Source organism: Alexandromys fortis, unplaced genomic scaffold (assembly GCF_014885135.2).
Source record: "Alexandromys fortis isolate MF-2015 unplaced genomic scaffold, M_Fortis_MF-2015_v1.1 scaffold_228, whole genome shotgun sequence".
Lineage (NCBI taxonomy): Eukaryota > Metazoa > Chordata > Mammalia > Rodentia > Cricetidae > Alexandromys > Alexandromys fortis.
In genome coordinates, this window is record NW_026068115.1 from 1,112,459 (window position 1) to 1,131,419 (window position 18,961).

The 18,961-nt window shown below is 40.9% G+C and overlaps 1 protein-coding gene across 11 annotated transcripts in view; it reads right to left on the minus strand.

Annotated features, from left to right (window-relative positions):
* Positions 1–16,926, minus strand: part of Dennd1a (DENN domain containing 1A) — a 552,823-nt gene extending 535,897 nt beyond the window's left edge. For all 11 annotated transcript variants that reach the window (XM_050124870.1, XM_050124871.1, XM_050124877.1 and 8 more), the window contains exon 1: positions 16,683–16,926. Coding sequence is in view for 10 of the 11 variants with exons in the window: in XM_050124871.1 (XP_049980828.1) it covers positions 16,683–16,699 (17 nt within the window). In the remaining variant the exon portion in view is untranslated. The remainder of the gene's footprint in view (positions 1–16,682) is intronic.
* Between the last annotated feature and the right edge of the window lie 2,035 nt (positions 16,927–18,961).

Consider the following 18,961-nt stretch of genomic DNA (forward strand, 5'->3'; position numbering starts at 1 on the left):
AAAGTCAACATCAACTGGACGTTATAGCACACTTTCATTCCAGTTCTCAGGAGGCGGAGGCAGGGAGATCTCTATGAGTTCGAAGCCAGCCTGGTCTACAAAGTGAGTTACAGGACAGTCACAATAGTTACACAGAGAAACATCATCTCAAAAAACGGAAAAGACATGATGTCTATTAGGATGTGCACTGTCCCCTACAGACCAATGAGTCTACCCTTCCTCCTGCCCTCTATCTGCCAACTAAAGAGTCCTAAAGTCCCTTTGGTTTCCAACCCACCGCCTGAACACTGATTCCCAAACTGTTATCTGCAGTTCCCATCTTAGTTTGAGTTTCTATTGCTGTGGTCAAACACCATGAACAAAAGCAACATGCACAGGAAAGGGTCTATTAGGTTTATACCACAGTTCATCATCCAAGGCAGGAACTCAATCAGGAGAGGAACTCGGAGGCAGGAGCTGATGAAGAAGCCATAGAGAAGTGCTGCTTACAGTTTGCTCAACCTGCTTGCTTACAGGACCCAGAACCATCAGCCCAAGTATGACCCTACCCACAATGGCCTGGGCCCTCCCCACAATCACTAATTACAATCACCCTACATGCTTGCCTAGAGCACAGTCTTACAGAGGCATTTCTCAATTGAGGATCGCTCCTCTCAGATGAATATAGCTTGTGTCAAGTTCATATAAAACTAACGAGCAGTTTCCATCCTGCACATGAGTTTCAGATCCAAATTCTAACTCTAAAAGCTCTCTATGTATAGTAACATGACACTTAACATAACCCAAATCAACCTAGCCATTTACTCCAGGAAATGTCCTCCTTTATGACCTACATCTCCTGGCATTTGTGTGTGTGTGTGTTCACATGTATGTATGTGTGGTGCCATCCCCAAAGTTAAAGTTGAGGGGAAATTCTGTCACCCTAAACATCAATGCCCATATAAATTATTAATCAAGGTTGAGAAAGAATACATTTGTTACCTGTGCTCAAGAACTCAGTTTACTTTTTAAGCACTCCTACAAGCCTACTGTTTTGGTAAATCCTACAACTGGAACTTGTATTCCAGCAAACAAATTAAAGCAAAACAAAAGCTCAGGGACCAGGAGATAATGGAATCAACTCAGTAAAGTAGTGACAGTGGTCTGCCAGGATTACAATACAGCTGACTACATAGACTGAAATAGGAACATGAAGGGATCTTGGAAGGCAAGGGGAGAGCCTCCATAAAATCACAAGCACCTTTCTTTCTTTCTTTCTTCTTTTTTTTTTTTTTTTTTGAGACAGGGTCTTTGTATTATGTAGCTCTGGTTATCCTGGAACTCGCCATGTAGACTAGGCTGGCCTGTTGTAGTGGGAGACAGCGGGCCGCTTCCCGCCTTCCAGCTCCCGGCCACTGGCTAGCTTTACCCGAAATAATTACACGGAAACTGTATTCTTTTAAACACTGCCTGGCCCATTAGTTTTAACCTCTTATTGGCTAGCTCTTACATATTGATCTAACCCATTTCTAATATCTGTATAACCACGAGGTGGCTTACCAGGGAAGATCTTAACCTGCGTCTGTGTCTGGTAGGAGAATCATGGCGACTGCCTGACTCAGCTTCTTTCTCCCAGCATTCTGTTCTGTCTACTCCGCCTACCTAATTTTCTGTCCTATCAAAGGCCAAGCAGTTTTTTTTATTAATTAACCAATGAAAGCAACAGATAGACAAATGACCCACCTCCATCACTGACCTCAAACTCAGAGATCCATCTTGTCTCTGCCTCCTGAATGTGGGGATTAAAGGCATGGACCACTATGACCAGGCTCACACAGCACCATTTCAAGTTTGGAAAAAAGGGGATAAAAGCAAATAATGTCAGAATAAAAAAAAAAAAAAAAAGATGGTGATGGATAAAGAATCTAGAAGAGGGAAACGAACGGAAGAATACTATTCTATGAAACAAGTACCCAAAGTTGATGCCAGACTTTCCTGTCTCGCATAAATAAGTGCAACCCTTTTTAAATATAGATCTGAAGCTAGTAAAAAAGGTAGGGAAGCATAATGTTAAATTCTGGATGAACCGTAACAAAGTTCACCATACCCTAATGTTAACATTCTTCTCCAAACAAGAAGAAAATATTCTAACGCCCTAGTAGAATTAAGTTCTTCTATATAAATATTCACAACAAATATTCTATTTCTGGAGTTAACACAGGGAAGAAATACTGAGAACATGGCTCTGATCACACATCAAAATTTAAAGGATCATAGCACATGCCTATAATTTCAGCATTAGCGAGGAAGAGGCAGGAAGGACGATTATAAGTACAGGGCCAGCCTTGGCTACATAAGTGAAATCCTGTCTCAAAACACCAAAATAAATGAATACATTTTCTTAAAATTAATTTATCACATAAAGTAAAAGTCTAGTTTAAAGAAGGTAGAACAGCAAGCCTGGGTAAATTCTTCTCCATGCCTTACAAAGTACTGAATCAAGAGATGCTGCTCAAAGTTAGTGAAACAATAAAGAGGTTCTAAGCATAATTAACCAATACCATAATTAACATAATATAAATATAGAAAACAATGAACAAAGGCTGGGAATGATAAGGTTCTTAAAGGTGTTTGGTTCAATCCCTAGAACTGAAGAGTTTCAGGGAAACACAAAAGAAGACATAAAAAGAAAAGCACTATAAAGACATTCAATTTTCATTTTAGGGAATCAGTAATTACTGTTTAAGATTAATTAACAAAGAGTTATCTAGGATTATGGGTGAATCAACAGAACTAAAAATAAAAACAGCTAACAGTGTTTGTCGCCAAATAGGACTGGAAAAAAGCAGGGTAGAGGGCTTATTGTTCTTCATGCAATTGATTTGGTTTGTAACCGTGTACTTAAAACTTTGATTGTAAAAAATTTTGAGACAGAGTCTCATGCTGTACCAGTAAGCCTCAAACTATGGAACAGAGGATGACCTTGAATTTCTGGTCTTCCTGCCTTAATCTGAGTACTAGGATTTCAGAGAAGCATCACAGAGCCTGGTTTATGCCACAATGATGATCAAATCTAAGGCTTCCTGCATGCTAGGCAAGCACTCTACTGAGTTATATCCCTAGTCCAATCAAAACACCTTTTAAGGTCTGACAAACACATTCTGCTGACAAAGCTGTAAGGTTAACGGCAGTCTCCTGTGACAGTGTGAGTGGACACAAATCATATGGAAAAGACTATTTATAAAAATTACAGATTTACTTTTTGGGAATCAAACCAAAGGTTTGGACATGCTAGCTAAGTTTCACCAATGAGCTACAATATCCCCAGCTCCAAACTTACTATCTGACCCACTATTCCATCCTAAAAAGTACAATATTTATACACACATATATGTATTATATATGTGTGTGTTTATTTTTGCAAGATTTGTAGCTTGCATCTATATGAGACAGGCTGAAAAAACCATGGTCTATCTAATGAATGGAATATTATGCTGTTTACAGAAAAAGAAGGTGGTTTCTACACATTGCTAAGAGTCATCTCTTTTCTGAATGAGTCAAAGGGAGAAGTAAGCTGAGACTGTTCCTACTTATTTGAAGGCCTGGCATGAAGATCCATGAATATACTATCTATTTGCCTTTCTTCTTCACTTTTACCAGAATGACAATTAAAGTCTAAAATCAAACTGGTTACCTACAGAGAACAGAAGGAAGGGAAACAGAGGAGGGATATGGAACTTTTATGAATATACCTGTTCTGTAGATTTGTCTTTCAAACTATATTATGTACAATGATAAAACAAATTAAATTGTCTTTTAAAAGGAATTCCAGCCGGGTGGTGGTGGCGCACGCCTTTAATCCCAGCACTCGGGAGGCAGAGGCAGGCGGATCTCTGTTAGTTCGAGGCCAGCCTGGTCTACAAGAGCTAGTTCCAGACAGGAACCAAAAAGCTACTAAGAAACCCTATCTCGAAAATCAAAAAAAAAAAAAAAAAAAAGGAATTCCAGCAGTTCCTTCTAGAACTGCAGCGCGTGGCTCTTTTTGGTCTGCCTTTCCAACCCAGAGAAACTTAACTTTGTCTTTATCTTCTTTCTTTTTCTAATAGTAACCACAGTCTCTTACACTTTTTTTTCTCTGAAGCTCCTTACTCCCACTTCTTCCATGTGGTTGCTTACAAATAGCAGGGTTTTGTCTTCCTTTTCTCCATCTTCTTCCTGGGGCAGGTTCTAAGATTTACAGGTTGCCTGTCCTAGGGCTGTTCTTTGAAACTCTAATAAAATTGTCCTTGAGCTTAAAAAGTTAAAAAAGCAACTTCTCAAACGATTAAAACTACTTTTGTGGAGACACAACCACAAAGAAATTATTTCTATTTGTTTTAAAAGAGTAATTTGACTATACATTTTTTATGAGATATGCCCCCATGGACCAAAACAAACAAACAAAAAACTCTACCAAATTAAATAATGAGTCTTCAAGATGGCTCAATGGGTAAAAGCACTTTCTGAGCACTCTATGTAAAAAAAAAAAAAAAAAAAAAACTGGGCACAGTGGCTGCATCTGTAATCACAGCTACAGCATTCACAGAGTCAAACAGGAAGCAACAACAGAATTGGCTGAAGCTCAGTGCAGGGGCAGAAAGAACTAGAGAGACCCTGCTCAAAAACAAGGTGGAAAAAGAGAACCAATTCCCAAGGTTTTCTCTGACCTCTACATGTGCACCTTGGTACATGAGTGTCCTCACTTTCTTTCACTTTCTCCCTCTTCCCACTGATATGTGGGGATGGGGGGGGGATAAAAATAAATCTATAATAATAGTCTTGAGAAACTGTTCAGTGATTAAGAGCTCTTGTAGGCTCATAGGATCCAAATTCAGCACCCATACTGAACAGCTTACAAGCACCTGTAATGCCAGTTCCAAGGAAGATGGCTCAGCAGGTAAATATACATGTTTTGTAAGCCTGATGATGACCTGAATTCAATCCCTGAAAACTACATAAAGGCAGAAAATGTTTAACTCTACAAAGTTTTCCTCTGACCTCCACATGCACACTGTAGCACACACACTCATGTACATACAGCATATGCACAACAATAATAAATAGTACTGAAATAATAATAAATATTTCAGTAGTCCTACTGCTAGAGGCAATGCTAGGGCTGCTACGGAGTAGCCTGGGCATTACAGAAAAAGCCAAAGAGTTGCTAGAAATTTGGTACTCAAGCACAGTGTGGGAGACTGAGATGTAAAGGTGATGGAGGTAAATAAAACTGTTGTATCTGGAATTGGGAAAGATCGTATGAACACAGCAAACAATTTCACATTTCTACTGTTATGTTACAGCAGGTCTCACCATGTAGCTCAGACTAGCCAGGAACTCACAATCATTCTGCCTCAGCCTTTCAAAAGCTGGGCAAAAAGGTGTGCAGCACCATGTCCAGAAATACTTAAGTGTACACACACACACACACACACACACACACACACACACATTCTCTCCAGACCCCCACCCAGTTTTGATCTCTGGAAAAGCCCAGAAATGACTGTCACAGTAGCAATCCTTCCCACACTGAAAAACAAAACTAAAACCCAGATCAAGATTAGTAAGGCCATTTCCCCCCATAAGCAAGCAAGTCTCCCAAGAGAAATGGTGGAATACAGGTCTGGAGTAAGAAACACTTAAATGACCCTAGAACAGCTTATGGCAAAAAGAAAAAAAAAAGTTAGAAACTCGTAAGACCCTGGCAAAAGGACTTCAAGACTCCAAGGAAAAATAACAAAAAGGGGAGAAGGGTTACAAATTTAACAGATGACGACATGACAGAAACAGAGTACGACATTTGACCACCCTAACCAGGGACAGAAGGAGAGAGAGAACCGGATACTTATCATGAGCCACCTGGTAGAAGCAGCTCTTACCCACTTAAAAGGAAGAGAAAAGAAAAGAAAGAGAGAGAAGAAAAGAAAAAGAAAGAAAAGAAAAAAAAAAAAAAGAGAGAGAAGAAAAGAAAAAGAAAGAAAAGAAAAGAAAGGAAAAGAAAGAGAAAGAAAGAAAGAAAGAAAGAAAGAAAGAAAGAAAGAAAGAAAGAAAGAAAGAAAGGAGATACACAACCAGATAAAGTATATAAAATCAGTATATTCAAATCTTTTTTAAAATGGGAGGAGGAGCAAGACTTGCCACCGGAACAAGCTTGAGCCCTGAGTTCCATCCCCAGAACCCACAGATGCAAGGAGAGAACCAACTCCACAAAGGTGTCCTCTGACCTCCACACACACATCATATGAACCATGGTGACTCCACATATCATACATTAGTAATAAATAAAGCAAAAAAATAAAATAAGCAAAATAAAATAAAATAAAGCAAAAAATAAATAAGCAAAAAAAACATAAAATTATAAACAGGTATTTAATAATACTTTAAAAAAAAAACACTTGTAAAATTTTTAGGTGTGGCATCATTGTTTTGAAAAGATCTTTTAGCTCTTTCAGTGACAGGGAAATATTTACAAATGAAATGTGTTTTTTGGAATTTGATTCAGAATAATCCAGGGCACCGGGAGGTGGAAGAGGTGGAACTATAAATGAAACTTAAATCCACAAATTACCAGATTGAAACTGAGTGATAAGAGTGATCTGGGGACTTACTATGCTGCTCTAATTTTACAGATGTGTATTTTCCAACATAAAATCATTTTAAAACTCTAAGCACCATGGAAAATGATTGAACAGTGATACCAGCTAAAACAAAGTATAAATTATTGATGTAAGGTTTTTAGAAAATGGAATAAAAATGTCCAGTATTTATAGGAACATAAAATGTTTTTTAAGTGTTGCAATTCTGATTATTTACAAATTCACCTGATCTCTTAGTAGACTACACGCTTTCCTTTTTCCCCAGCCAGCAAGAGAATAATGATTTTCAGGCATCCAAATCTCCAGGCTTCAAATAAATCCAGTAAAATATACCACATATCTGAACTGTCTCACTAAAGGAAGCAAATACGTTTAAAAAAAAAAAAAACCTACATCACTGTAAAAAGAAACATATTTACTTGCATTCTTTTGACCTTTTTAAACTTCAGGTTTTCAGATGACAGCGTGCTTTATCCTCAACAAGCAATACTCGTGATAGCTGTCATTTACTAAACAATCACATCACATCTCTGCTGGGGACTAAACCAGAGACCACACACAAACAAGCACAAGCACCTGTGAATGCTCTCAGGGCTGGGGGAGAGACTCAATTTAGCATTGAGAATACTGCAAATAAATTTTAAACTGGTTATGTCATGTAGATCTTTGTGAGGGCAGGCTGATGGTTCAGCACCGTAACACCCCATCCAGCTTCTCACACCCCTTGGATTAGACTCAAACAGCATCTTCTCTAGATTGGTTTCCTTCCTCCCATTTATTCATGAGACCTAAGCAAGATCAATGCAACATCGCTGTAATCTTTCCTGTGGTTTTTACACATCAAAAGGTGTTTCTTTCTGTTGCTCTATTTTTCTAAATCTGCCATGGACATATTTTCATCTTGAAGTTGGAACCAGTTCACTTTAAGTCTTACTTGTCTACTAGAGTTCATACATTCACTGTGTAGCTCTTAAAGACTCCTTCCTTCCTCTGATCTGTGGTGGCACACACCTTTAATCCCAGCAACTGGGAAGTAGAAGTAGGTGGATTTCCAAGTTTGGTCTACAGAGTTTCCGGACAGTGAGGACTACATAAAGAAACCTTGTCTCAAAAAAAAAAAAATCTTTTTTTACTGCAGACCAAAACACCTTCTCCCAATTGTAACTTTTCACTTGTCTTCAGAAATGCAAACACATCATGCACCCCATATGGCTAAGTTTGCTAGAGCATCTTCACCCTCTCTGGGGTCCACAGCCTCCTGTCCCATCTACCTAAAATCTAAAATCTCTCTGCAATCCATTCCTTTTCTTTTTTTTTTTTTATGAAGATTTATTTATTTATTGTGTACACAGTGTTCAGACTCCATGTATGCCTGCAGGCCAGAAGAGGGCACCAGATCTCATTACAGATGGTTGTGAGCCACCATGTGGTTGCTGGGAATTGAACTCAGGACCTCCTGAAGACCAGCCAGTGCTCTTAACCTCTGAGCCATCTCTCCAGCCCCCTCCATTCCTTTTCTTTACAGTGCCAAGACCTCAGATCAGGCCTTCTTCTTCTGCAGCATAAACTATTGTATAGTTCCACAATCCATCAGTCTTCCTTTTTCCCACACATTCTTGTCAGTAAAAAATATGCAAGACACCTGACACGTATCCACCTATAAACTCTAATGGTTCATTACTGTATTAATAAATTAGAAAATACAAAAGTCCTGAAACTTGTCATTAAAATAATCTTAAGGCCTAATATATTTTTCTCATGTTCTAATGGATCACCTTGCACAAACAAGGGAGACTTGAAAAAAGGAGGGAGTTCTCAAAGGAATAGTAATGGAAGTCCTATGGTTTGCAGGTGGACATAGCTTATCTCATTGTCAAGTACAGAGAAACAGCCTTGCTTGGTCACTGCTCTCTAACCTGCTGCTGCTGGTCTACCTAAAAGTCCCAGTAGGACCCCATCAAAGCACTCACTGAACTCTTCAATGGCACGATCCTATGTTTTGTTCAAGTCCACATCCTATAATGTGTGTGTGTGTATGTATGTATGTACTTCCTGTACCTCAGCTACACTTCTTATCTCACTCTGACTTTTGCAAAGTCCTATCTAGAATGCCTTTGTTCATGACAGCTGATGATTTGTATTTAAGAGAACATTCTAAATAGTATATAACCAACATACGAATTCTTGGAATGTCACCTGTCTTTTCAACAAAAACAAATACATTTTGAAGATTTTTTTTTTCTTTCCTTTGGGACACTCTTTTCTTTAAAAAAAAAAAAGTTGTTTTCAGCAGAGTGTGGTAGTACCCAAGAGGCAGAAGCAGGTAGATCTCTGAGTTGAGGCTAGCCTGGTCTACAAAATGAGTTCCAGAACAGTCATGACTATAGAGAAACCCTGTCTCAAAAAACAAAACTACAACAACAAAAATCTAGTTTCTTCTCAAGTCTTAAATGCACTAATGAAAATATAATCTGAGAAATGTGTTGTTGGTGAATTTTATTTTTTGAGCATCACAGACTATAGATTTTTATGGGACCATCAATTGTGTATCAGATCCATCATGTTCTTACATGGCACAACTGTACTTAGAATGAATGGGTATTAATTCAGTAAGAATAAAGGAGATCAACTTTGTTTTATTTGTTTCTTTCTTATTTATCTTTCCATTTCCCAAAAAAATGTTCTCCTAAGCAAAAAAGGTATTGCAAATCCAGGGATTAGTTCCCAGAGGCCTGAAAAAAAGGTTAACTTAGCCGGGCACACCTTTAATCCCAGCACTCGGGAGGCAGAGGCAGGCGGATCTCTGTGAGTTCGAGACCAGCCTGGTCTACAAGAGCTAGTTCCAGGACAGGAACCAAAGCCACAGAGAAACCCTGTCTCGAAAAACAAAAAACAAAAAACAAAAAAAAAAAAAGTTAACTTTTGAAACTGCAACCAGAATTCCAGCCTGAATAAAAATATTTACCTTCCCTGTTTCAACCTTTCTGTCATACCACACTTTCCAAAGTAGATTGCAAAGGCTAAGACTAGAAGCAAAGAGTAGCACTAGCACATTGTTCAGAAAATTCATGAAAATTCAACAGGATGATCCAGGACTCCTGCAACAGAAAGCCCAAACTCTTAGGTTTTTCTCCCATCATCCTAGGTTCTTCTACAGTCTGCTGGGTCTGGGATGGAATCACTATGCTGGAAAGGGAAGAGACACAAAGAAAAGTCACATCTTAGCCTCTAGTGTCATCCCAGAGCAGGGTGTTTGTGCTTTCTAAGTCACAAGAAGCAGCAAGTCTGCCTTGCACTTGGTAATGAGATCCCTTAAGGAACAGACCACACAGAGACCAGAGCAGAGCTATGTGAACCAAACTGCCCACCCATGCTCATGGAGGCAGCCTCACTCTCTCTACTCAGTGGGACATACTTACACAGAGAAACACGAAAGTAGCCATGGTCTAGATAGGAAGAGGTTCAGTGGGAGAAGAAAAAGAAATGGTGAGAAACAGGATCATGTACATTATGAAAGTTTTCCAAAATATAATTCTTAAAAAGAAGCAAAGCTGCTTCTCTGTACTTGACAATGAGATAAGCTATGTCCACCTGCAAACCATAGGACTTCCATTACTATTCCTTTGAGAACTCCCTCCTTTTTTCAAGTCTCCCCTTTCTTTTAATTCAAACCTCAACCTCTTCTGAGAAGCCTATCCTTCTATTTTGATTCTAAGTTTTCACAGATTTCATTTGTACTAAATCAGCGTCCCATGAAGATACCAATTTACATCAAGTGGCACATCTGCTTTAGAAATTATTTTAAGAGTGACCAAATAAGATCTAGCAATTCTATTCATGTGTACTCACAAGAGATGAAGTACAGGCTCACACTAAATGTTTATGAATAACATTTCACAGTGGAAAGTAGAAACAACCCAAACATCTAACAACTGATGAAGAAGGAATAAAATGTACACAATATAAACCACAATGAAAATACAAGACTCACAAAAATATCCTTAAAACCAGTATGCAAAAGAACAGTAACTAGATACATTATGGGTTATATATTATATCATATGTATGACATAATAGGTAAATCTATAGTAACTGAAATTAGATTGATTGTCTAGGGTTAAGAGTTTGGAAGAATTAGGAGTGACTGCTAACAGTTTCTTTCTAAGGTAATAAAATGCTACAGAATTAGACCATGATGGTCACTCATGACTCTGTAGAAATACTTAAAAACATTTACTTGAAAAGATTTTATAAGACCAGGGGAGGTACTACACACTTTTAATTCCAGCACTGGGATGCAGATGCACGTGGACATCTGTGAGTTCAAGCCTAGCCTGATAAAGAGTTGCACGCCAGAGGAGAGCACATAGCGACTCTGTCTCAAAAATAAACATTATAGTATGTGAATTCCATTTTAAGAAAGCAGCTTTGAGCTGGGCGATAGAGCATGTCCTTAATCCCAGCACTTGGGAGGCAGAGGCAGGTAGATCTCTGTGAGTTCAAGGTCAGCCTGGTCTACAAAGTTCCAGGACAGGCTTCAAAGCTACACAGAGAATCCCTGTCTTAAAAAAACAAAAAAACATTATCGTCATGCACAAAACTCAAGTCCAAAGGGATCAAAGACCTCAACATAAAACCAACACTGAACCTCATAGAAGAGGAAGTGGGAAGTACACTTGAACACATTGGCACAGGAGATCACTTCCTAAATATAACACCAGTAGCACAGAAACTAAGAGAAACAATAAATGGGAAGTTCTGAAATTGAGAAGCTTCTGTAAAGCAAAGGACATGGTCAAGAAGACAAAAAGGAAACCTACAGAATGGGAAAAAATCCTCACTAACCCCACATCAGACAGAAGTCTGATCTCCAAAATATACAAAGAACTCAAGAAATTGGTCATCTAAAGAACAAATAACCCAACTAAAAAAAAATGGAGTACAGACTTAAACAGAGAACTCTCAACCAATGAATCTCAAATGGCTGAAAGACACTTAAGGAAAAGCTTAACATCCTTAGCCATCAGAGAAGTGCAAATCAAAACAACTGAGATTCCATCTTATACCTGTCAGAATGGCCAAGATCAAAAAAATTGATGACAACTTATGCTGGAGAGGTTGTGTGAAAAAGGGAACACTTCTGCATTACTGGTGGGAGTGCAAACTGGTACAGCCGCTTTGGATATCAGTATGGCAATTTCTCAGAAAATTAGGAAACAAGCTACCTCAAGACCCAGCAATACCACTTTTGGGTATAAACCCAAAGGATGTTCAACCATACAACAAGGACGTGTGCTCAACTATGGTCATAGCAGCATTATTTGTCATAGCCAGAACCTGGAAAAAAACCTAAATGCCCCTCGATGGAAGAATGGATAAGGAAAATGTGGCACATTTACACAATGGAGTACTACACAGTGGAAAAAAATGACATCTTGAAATTTGCAGGCAAATGGATTTAGAAAACATCATATTGAGTAAGGTAACTAAGACCCAGAAAAATAAATATAATATGTACTTATCCACAAGTGGCTTTTAGACATAAAGCAAAGAAAAACTAGTCTACAGTTCACAATCCCAGAGAACCTAAAAAACAGAAAGGACCCTAAGAAAGGCATACATGGATCTAATCTACATGGGAGGTATAAAAAGACAAGCTCTCCTGAGTAAATTGGGAGCATGGGGACCATGGGAGAGGGTAGGAGAGGAAGGAAGACGAAGAGGAAGGGAGGGGAGCAGAGAAAAATATATAGCTCAAAAAAAAAATTTAAAAACAAACAAATAAATAAGCAAGCAGTTTTGAGATTCCAAAGACCTACAAGGTCCAACTTAAGCATGCACTAGCACTAACCCCACCTGAATCCTTTTTCACATCATCACTTCACTTCCTAAAATCTTCCCCAGGGTTCACTTGCTTTGCCTTCTGCTTGAAATAGTCTTGCCTAAATTTGACATGACTAATACCTATTTATCCTTTAATTCTAAGTTCAAACATCATCTCTACAGTGAGGCCAGCCCCCACCACTCTATCCAAAATAGGATAGCTACTTGGTATCATCATCTCTTCAGCATCGTGCTTGCTTCATAACACAACTACATAACTTTATGTGAATTTACTCAATTTATCAATCAGGTCCACCAGACTGTTAGTACCACAAAAATCATCTATTATCCCCCACTATAATCCCTGATGTCTATCACAGTTTCTCACATTTAAGTAATATTTTGATATCCCCAATAGTCCTATCCTCATACATATTTCTCCCTTGGTTAATATCACCACTGTCACTTACCACCATCACTATTCTTACCCCTTTAGGGCTCTCATTCATCCTGCAATTAAAACACTCTCTCCCTAAAGCCTTCTCTTGACACTCTGTCCCGCCCCAGGGTAGCCAGTCTCACCTTCACTCCAGCACCTGGTCATTACTGGCAGCCCTGCCACTATAGCAATTATATTGGATTATGACTAGGATTTGGGGGGAGAAGGCAGAGTGCTTTCATTTTGTAGTTGTGTCTACTACTTTAGAAAGCCTTAACACAAAAGAAAAATCTTTTCATTTTTGTACCCCTAGAACTTGCAAACTAGCAGGCACAGTACCACTATAATTGATAACAGCTAAGATTTATTAAGTGTTTAATGTGTGCTTGACACATCTTGGTTCTGAAGTAAGAGGGTAAATGAATTAATAGATTCCTCCAATACCAACCTCAAGGAGGTCAGTTCAATGGGGAAGCAGAATAACATATGGGCTAATGCAAACACCACAAGGCCAAAGGTGTTGGCCTACCCTGTACCTATGCCTTCAAATCTTAAAGTATGCTTTTCTCAGAGTCCATTAATGTCAGGTTTCTTCAAACTCACTTAAAATACTTCCTTCCATTACTTACAACCCACTTCCTGTACTTGGTGCCTGGAAGCAATTTCTAGGATGTCACCGCAAGCAATATAAAACTGCCTCACAGTTTCCTGCTGTGCATCTGCATTATCAGTTAAACTGCCCCATACTGACCACATTCCAGTCCACTGAAATCACTCAAACACTAAATAAGATTTAAACATATCTGCCCAAGAATGTCAGTTACCACTGCTCTTTTATGCCTCTAGAAAAATACCTGCTTGGCTGACAGTTTAGGTCTCCAGTGAACTACCTAAATACTGGTGACCTCTTTTTGTCACTTGCATCTGACCTTAAGCCTATGGACTTCCACTTTCTCGTGTGAAAACAATGGTTAATAAATAGCACCAGTGGACAGTTGTAAGGGTTTTATGAAATGATTCACATTAAACATTACCATGGTGCCCAACAGAACCTGCTCCAGAAGCCTCAGCTTGCCAAATCTCAACAACAGTAACATACATGCTTTATCATTGATCTTAACTCTAGTTTCACAATTACAGACAGTATGGTTTTTTTAATCAACTTTTATTTTTTATTATTGTGATACTGTTAAGTCCTGCTCTCCATATGAACATTAAAAGTTTGTTTTCTGTTACCTGAAACATGTCTTTCTCTGATATTTCTGGCATAAAATACATCTGATATTCTTAATCACTTGATAAGATGTAGAACAATCACTTAAGTTCCTAATATGGGCCTGGAAATCACACTGACCCAGTGTTTACTGTTCATAATAATCCTGCCGGTCCCTTCTCCCCTAGGAAAATCCAGATTCACAGATATACTGTTTCACAGTCAGCATGAAAAAGAGTTGGAACTTGCCAGGTGGTAGTAGGCAAGTGGATCTCAGTGAATTCAAGGCCAGCCTGGTCTACAAATCTAGTTCCAGGACAGCCAGGATGGTTACACAGAGAAATCCTGTCTCGAAAAAACAAAAAAGGTGGGGGGTGGGGCAGTGGGCTGGAATTTGAACCCAGATCTGATGTACACTGTCCTTGTAATGGCACAAGGTATCAGAGATAAAGAAAATACAGATTGCTTCGGGGAGTCTAGAGATTGCTCAGTCTGCCCCCACTCTCCTATCCACCTACTTACCTGTGGGGCCTGCACACTCAGCTTCCACCTCAGTCAGGTAAACACCTTGAACACCTTGATCTGCAGGACAGAATGGACAGTAGCAACCAAGGCCATTTTCTCCAATGACCTAAACTGACTGTTCTCTCACCACCTGCCCATCCATACTCCTAACTGTGGACAGAATGGCACAAATCACTGTAAATCATAACTACTTTTCATAACTTCTATATTCATACTCTTTCAATCTCACCACGGGTTAACATATTTCCCAGGCCTTTTTTCTTTTTCTTTTAACCATTGAGCAGTCAACTTTGAGGATCAATATGGCCATTCTTCATACTAATTTCACACGTAATGCAATTTCATGCCTTGATAAATTCCCTTACTCAAATGCTCCCATATTACAGTGATATATTCCACAAAACATACTTAGGAAACATATTTGTCAACGTGTTCCTGTCAAGAGCATGAGCACATGACAGCTAGTCAAGTGAACTTCTGCTTGTCTATTTTAGTGTTCACTAGAACACTTGATGCAGCTGGGCAAATCTCTAACTCTGAACAAGAAAGGTAAGCATCACTACACTCTCTCTGCAGCTCTGAGGTGACTCTGTGCAAAGTATTTCTATGTGCTATTGACATCCAAGTTTACAGCTCTTACTTGGGAACTAGAATTTGGCTTGGAGTGCCTTTTAATACCAACAGTTCACAGACCATATCATTTTACCTCCCCAGATTCTCAGATTCCTGTTTGGGTTATGTTCTAACCCCTTCCCCCCTTTTCTATAAAAAAAAAAACAAAAACAAAAAAAACAAAAAAAAAACTCATTTTATACAGCCACATTAATTTTCTAAGCAAACTTTTCTAATTTCATTCAGCAGTTGTCATAGGGCTTTTAAACACAGACTAGACACCTTTGGTAAATGAGAAACCTAACTGCTGAAGAGACTGAACGGTCAGGCAAGGGTCACACTTGCATGGGCATCACCAGGACATGAGATGCAATATTTGAATAATTATTAGATTTTTGTCCATGAGGCCCTTCCTCTTCCAAACTTCCCTTGTATAATTCTCAAAATGCTGAAATAAACACATTTAACCGACTTTCCTATAAGAGATTTATGGTGTCTTGTGAATGCTGTTTTCTCGAAAAGCCTATGCTGTCAACTTTCTCTGTAAATGTCCCTATGCAATAGAGAAAAGGTGAACATTTGCTAATGATTAGAGAGAGAGAAAACATCTGGGGCTGGAGAAGGGCGTGGCCAGAAGAGGTCTTGGCTGTGAGGGGAGATACAGTCCAAAGTAACACACCCAAATTGGACCACATAAAAGTTGCACTTTCCAAAGTCAACTTACAAGTCTAGGAGGAAGCCAACAATGTTTCAGTGGGTTCTGAAGTTACAAGTATCAACAATCTCACCAGAAAAGGAAGCCTCAAACAGGGACTCCAAGTAATTGAAGGAGTGAGGGAATTGCCAGATTGGATTACAAAACCTTTTCAAAATCAGGTACTCAGTTATAACCCAAAGACATCTTCCTTCATAGCCCTTGCTTGTGCGGAAACTCAAGAGGAAGAAATGGGAAAAGGCCTTCCTCTACAGGCCATCCAGCCCTTAAATCCACCAGCCCCCACCCCCACCCCCTTCTAAGAACCTCACACCACTTCAGTAATGGCTACAGGCCTCAAGCAGTCAAGTTTCAACCTCTCAGAACCTGCCAACTCTCAGGGTCGCCCCAAACACACCCAGGTGGGAACTTAATTCCGGAAACCTCTTTCCTCCCAGTGGCTGTACGACCGTTTTCTGGGGTCCATCCCACAGAGGGAGCCTCCTCGTCATGTCAGCGGTTCCCTCTCTCAGGTGAGGAGAGGACAACTCATCACCCACGACCCTCCACCGCGCACGCACCCCGTCCCTGAACCTCCCGCATCCCCATGGCAACCATCCCCCTCCCTGCTTGATGCGTCCACGCGGGGCGCCCCTCCGGTCCCGGCAACAAGTCCCCCAGCGCGGCCCGCGGCCTGCAGCTCGAGCCCGGCCTCGCCTCCCCAGCGCCCGGCCCGGCCCGGCTCTGCCCGGCGGCACTCACTTAATCCTGGAGCCCATGGTCCCGGGGCCTCCTCATGGACCGGCGGGCCCCGCTCGGCGCTTCGCTGGCCGACCGGCCTCCCTCCGGCGCTCTCTCCGCCCCTTCCTCCCTTTCCTCAAGCAGGAGCCCGCCCGCTCGAGGGTGGCTCCGTCGCTGCCGCTGCTGCCGCCGCCTCCCGGGGTTAAAGTACTCGCTCCTGCCCAGAGAACGCCATGGTCGCCTGCGCGCGTACTCGGAGCGCGCCACCCGCACCGCTCTCACACCGCCGCCCCCTCCCGCCCGCGCAGCCGGCCGCGAGGGCTACTGGGAAGTGTAGTCCGTTCGCGTGGGTCTTCATTAGAAAGAGAAATAGAGATTTCTGCCCCACTGCTCTCTGGCAGAATCCACACAAAACGCCCTGAAGAAACTTCCATGGTGACCCCTGAGGCTACTGAAGAAGCCTTTATCCACGCCAATGTGGAGTCCTCTTGCCAGGCCAAAACTTGGGGTGTCTGAATTTGAGGGAGGCATTTGTCCTTCCCTCACATATGCTTTAACTCAGGAATCCACAGCGACTCCACTTTCACTAAGTAAGATTTCGGGGTTATTGTCTCCTGACTTCAAAGAAAGAAGTCTACGTATCATGGAGGTTTCCCTGTAAAGAGTTTTTAAACATCCATACAGTACGAGCTTGAAAGAAAACAGAGCCTGCCCGTCCCAGGAAACAGGGTACCATCTAGCTGCCTGCCAGATGCTGTGGATGAGTTAGAAGTTTCCAAGTTTCCTGTAACTTCTAGACAAAGATAAGATATATCAAGCAGCCAGAACTCTCCTGGTATTCCTGGCCTCCAGCAAGGACATTCTAGGAAGTTCCTCTCTCCTTAACCTGGCCTGTTTCTATCTTCTGTTCTGTTTATCCCCCCACCTAGCAGCTTTGGCATAGACACAGTGTTTCCCCTCAGACCTATATCTTCCTGTGAATTCCATATAGATCTTATCTGTCACACCATCTACTTCATGCCCTGGTTTTCTCTTAACCTTTCCTATTCAGACCTATAACTCATACCTACAGGAAATTCACCTGGAAAGGTTATAGGACCTGTGATGATTAATATTCTCAACTTGACAGAATCTAGAATCATACTTTGAGAATTCCTTCCCTGGGGCCATGAAACCAATGTCTACCACTTCTTAGAAGGTCCCAATAACAAACCAGTGTAAAAAAGTCCACCAAAGTTCAACCTGGGGAACCAATGAGTTCTTTGGACTGACTTATAAAACATGAGTGAGGGTCGCTTACTGGAGTAAGCTGCACTAGGAAGTGCCCACCCTGGTGTGAGAGATAGCTTTTCCATATATATATAAAATTTTCTTCAGATAACTCCTATAGTCTACTACAGTCTGTGCACTCCAACGCTGCCCCCAGAGGCCCAGTGCATACAAATGGCTGAGAGGGGCAGGTGAGTTCTCTGGTGTGAGGCTGTTGGCCCTCCCAGCCCTCCAACTCTGAGGAACTGCTAACAGTCATCAGGCCTGCTCTTGATCATTTATTTGCAAGGAGACACAGCTGATGTGAAGATGGAAGCTGTTTTGCTGGGAAGACCAGGTTCTACAACCAATCAGTGGAGTGAGAAAGCTCTGGGAATATGAGGGTGTTCCCAGATTTGTTTAATTCAGGAGGATGGTCCTATTCCATGGAGTGAATTCAAAGGAAAAGGGAAGCTACAGGCAGCTTTTGTCTCTCTCCGCTCCCTGACTGTGGATTTCTTGTGAGCAGCCGCCTCATGCTCCTGCTGCAATGCCTTCCCCATCATGTTACACTGCACCCTCAAACTGCCAGTCAAATCAAACCTTTCCTAAATTGGTGGTGGTTTTGGTTTCTTTGTTTGTTTTGTTTTGAGACAGTGTATCACTATCCAGTCCTAGTTGGCCAGGAACTCACAGCAATCCACCTGCCTCTGCTTCCTGAGTGCTGGCACTAAAGGCATGCACCACATCTGGCGCCACCACCACATCTGGCCTTAAATTGCTTTTGTCACAAGAAAAGTAATACAGGATCTGTGGGGTGGCTCAGCAAAGGCCCCTGCTTCCTTTATTGGTCATTATGAAGACCCCAGTACTGAAACTTCCTCTGATCACAACAGTCCCTGCCAAAAATTAATAAAAGGGAAAATATTTGAGAGCCAGCATCATCAAGCTACTACCTGTCTCTGCCAGGCCCCCCAAAAGACTCGCTTTCATGAACCCCAGTTCCATATCCTCTAGGCCTGGATGGACCACAAAGGAGAAAATAGTGACAG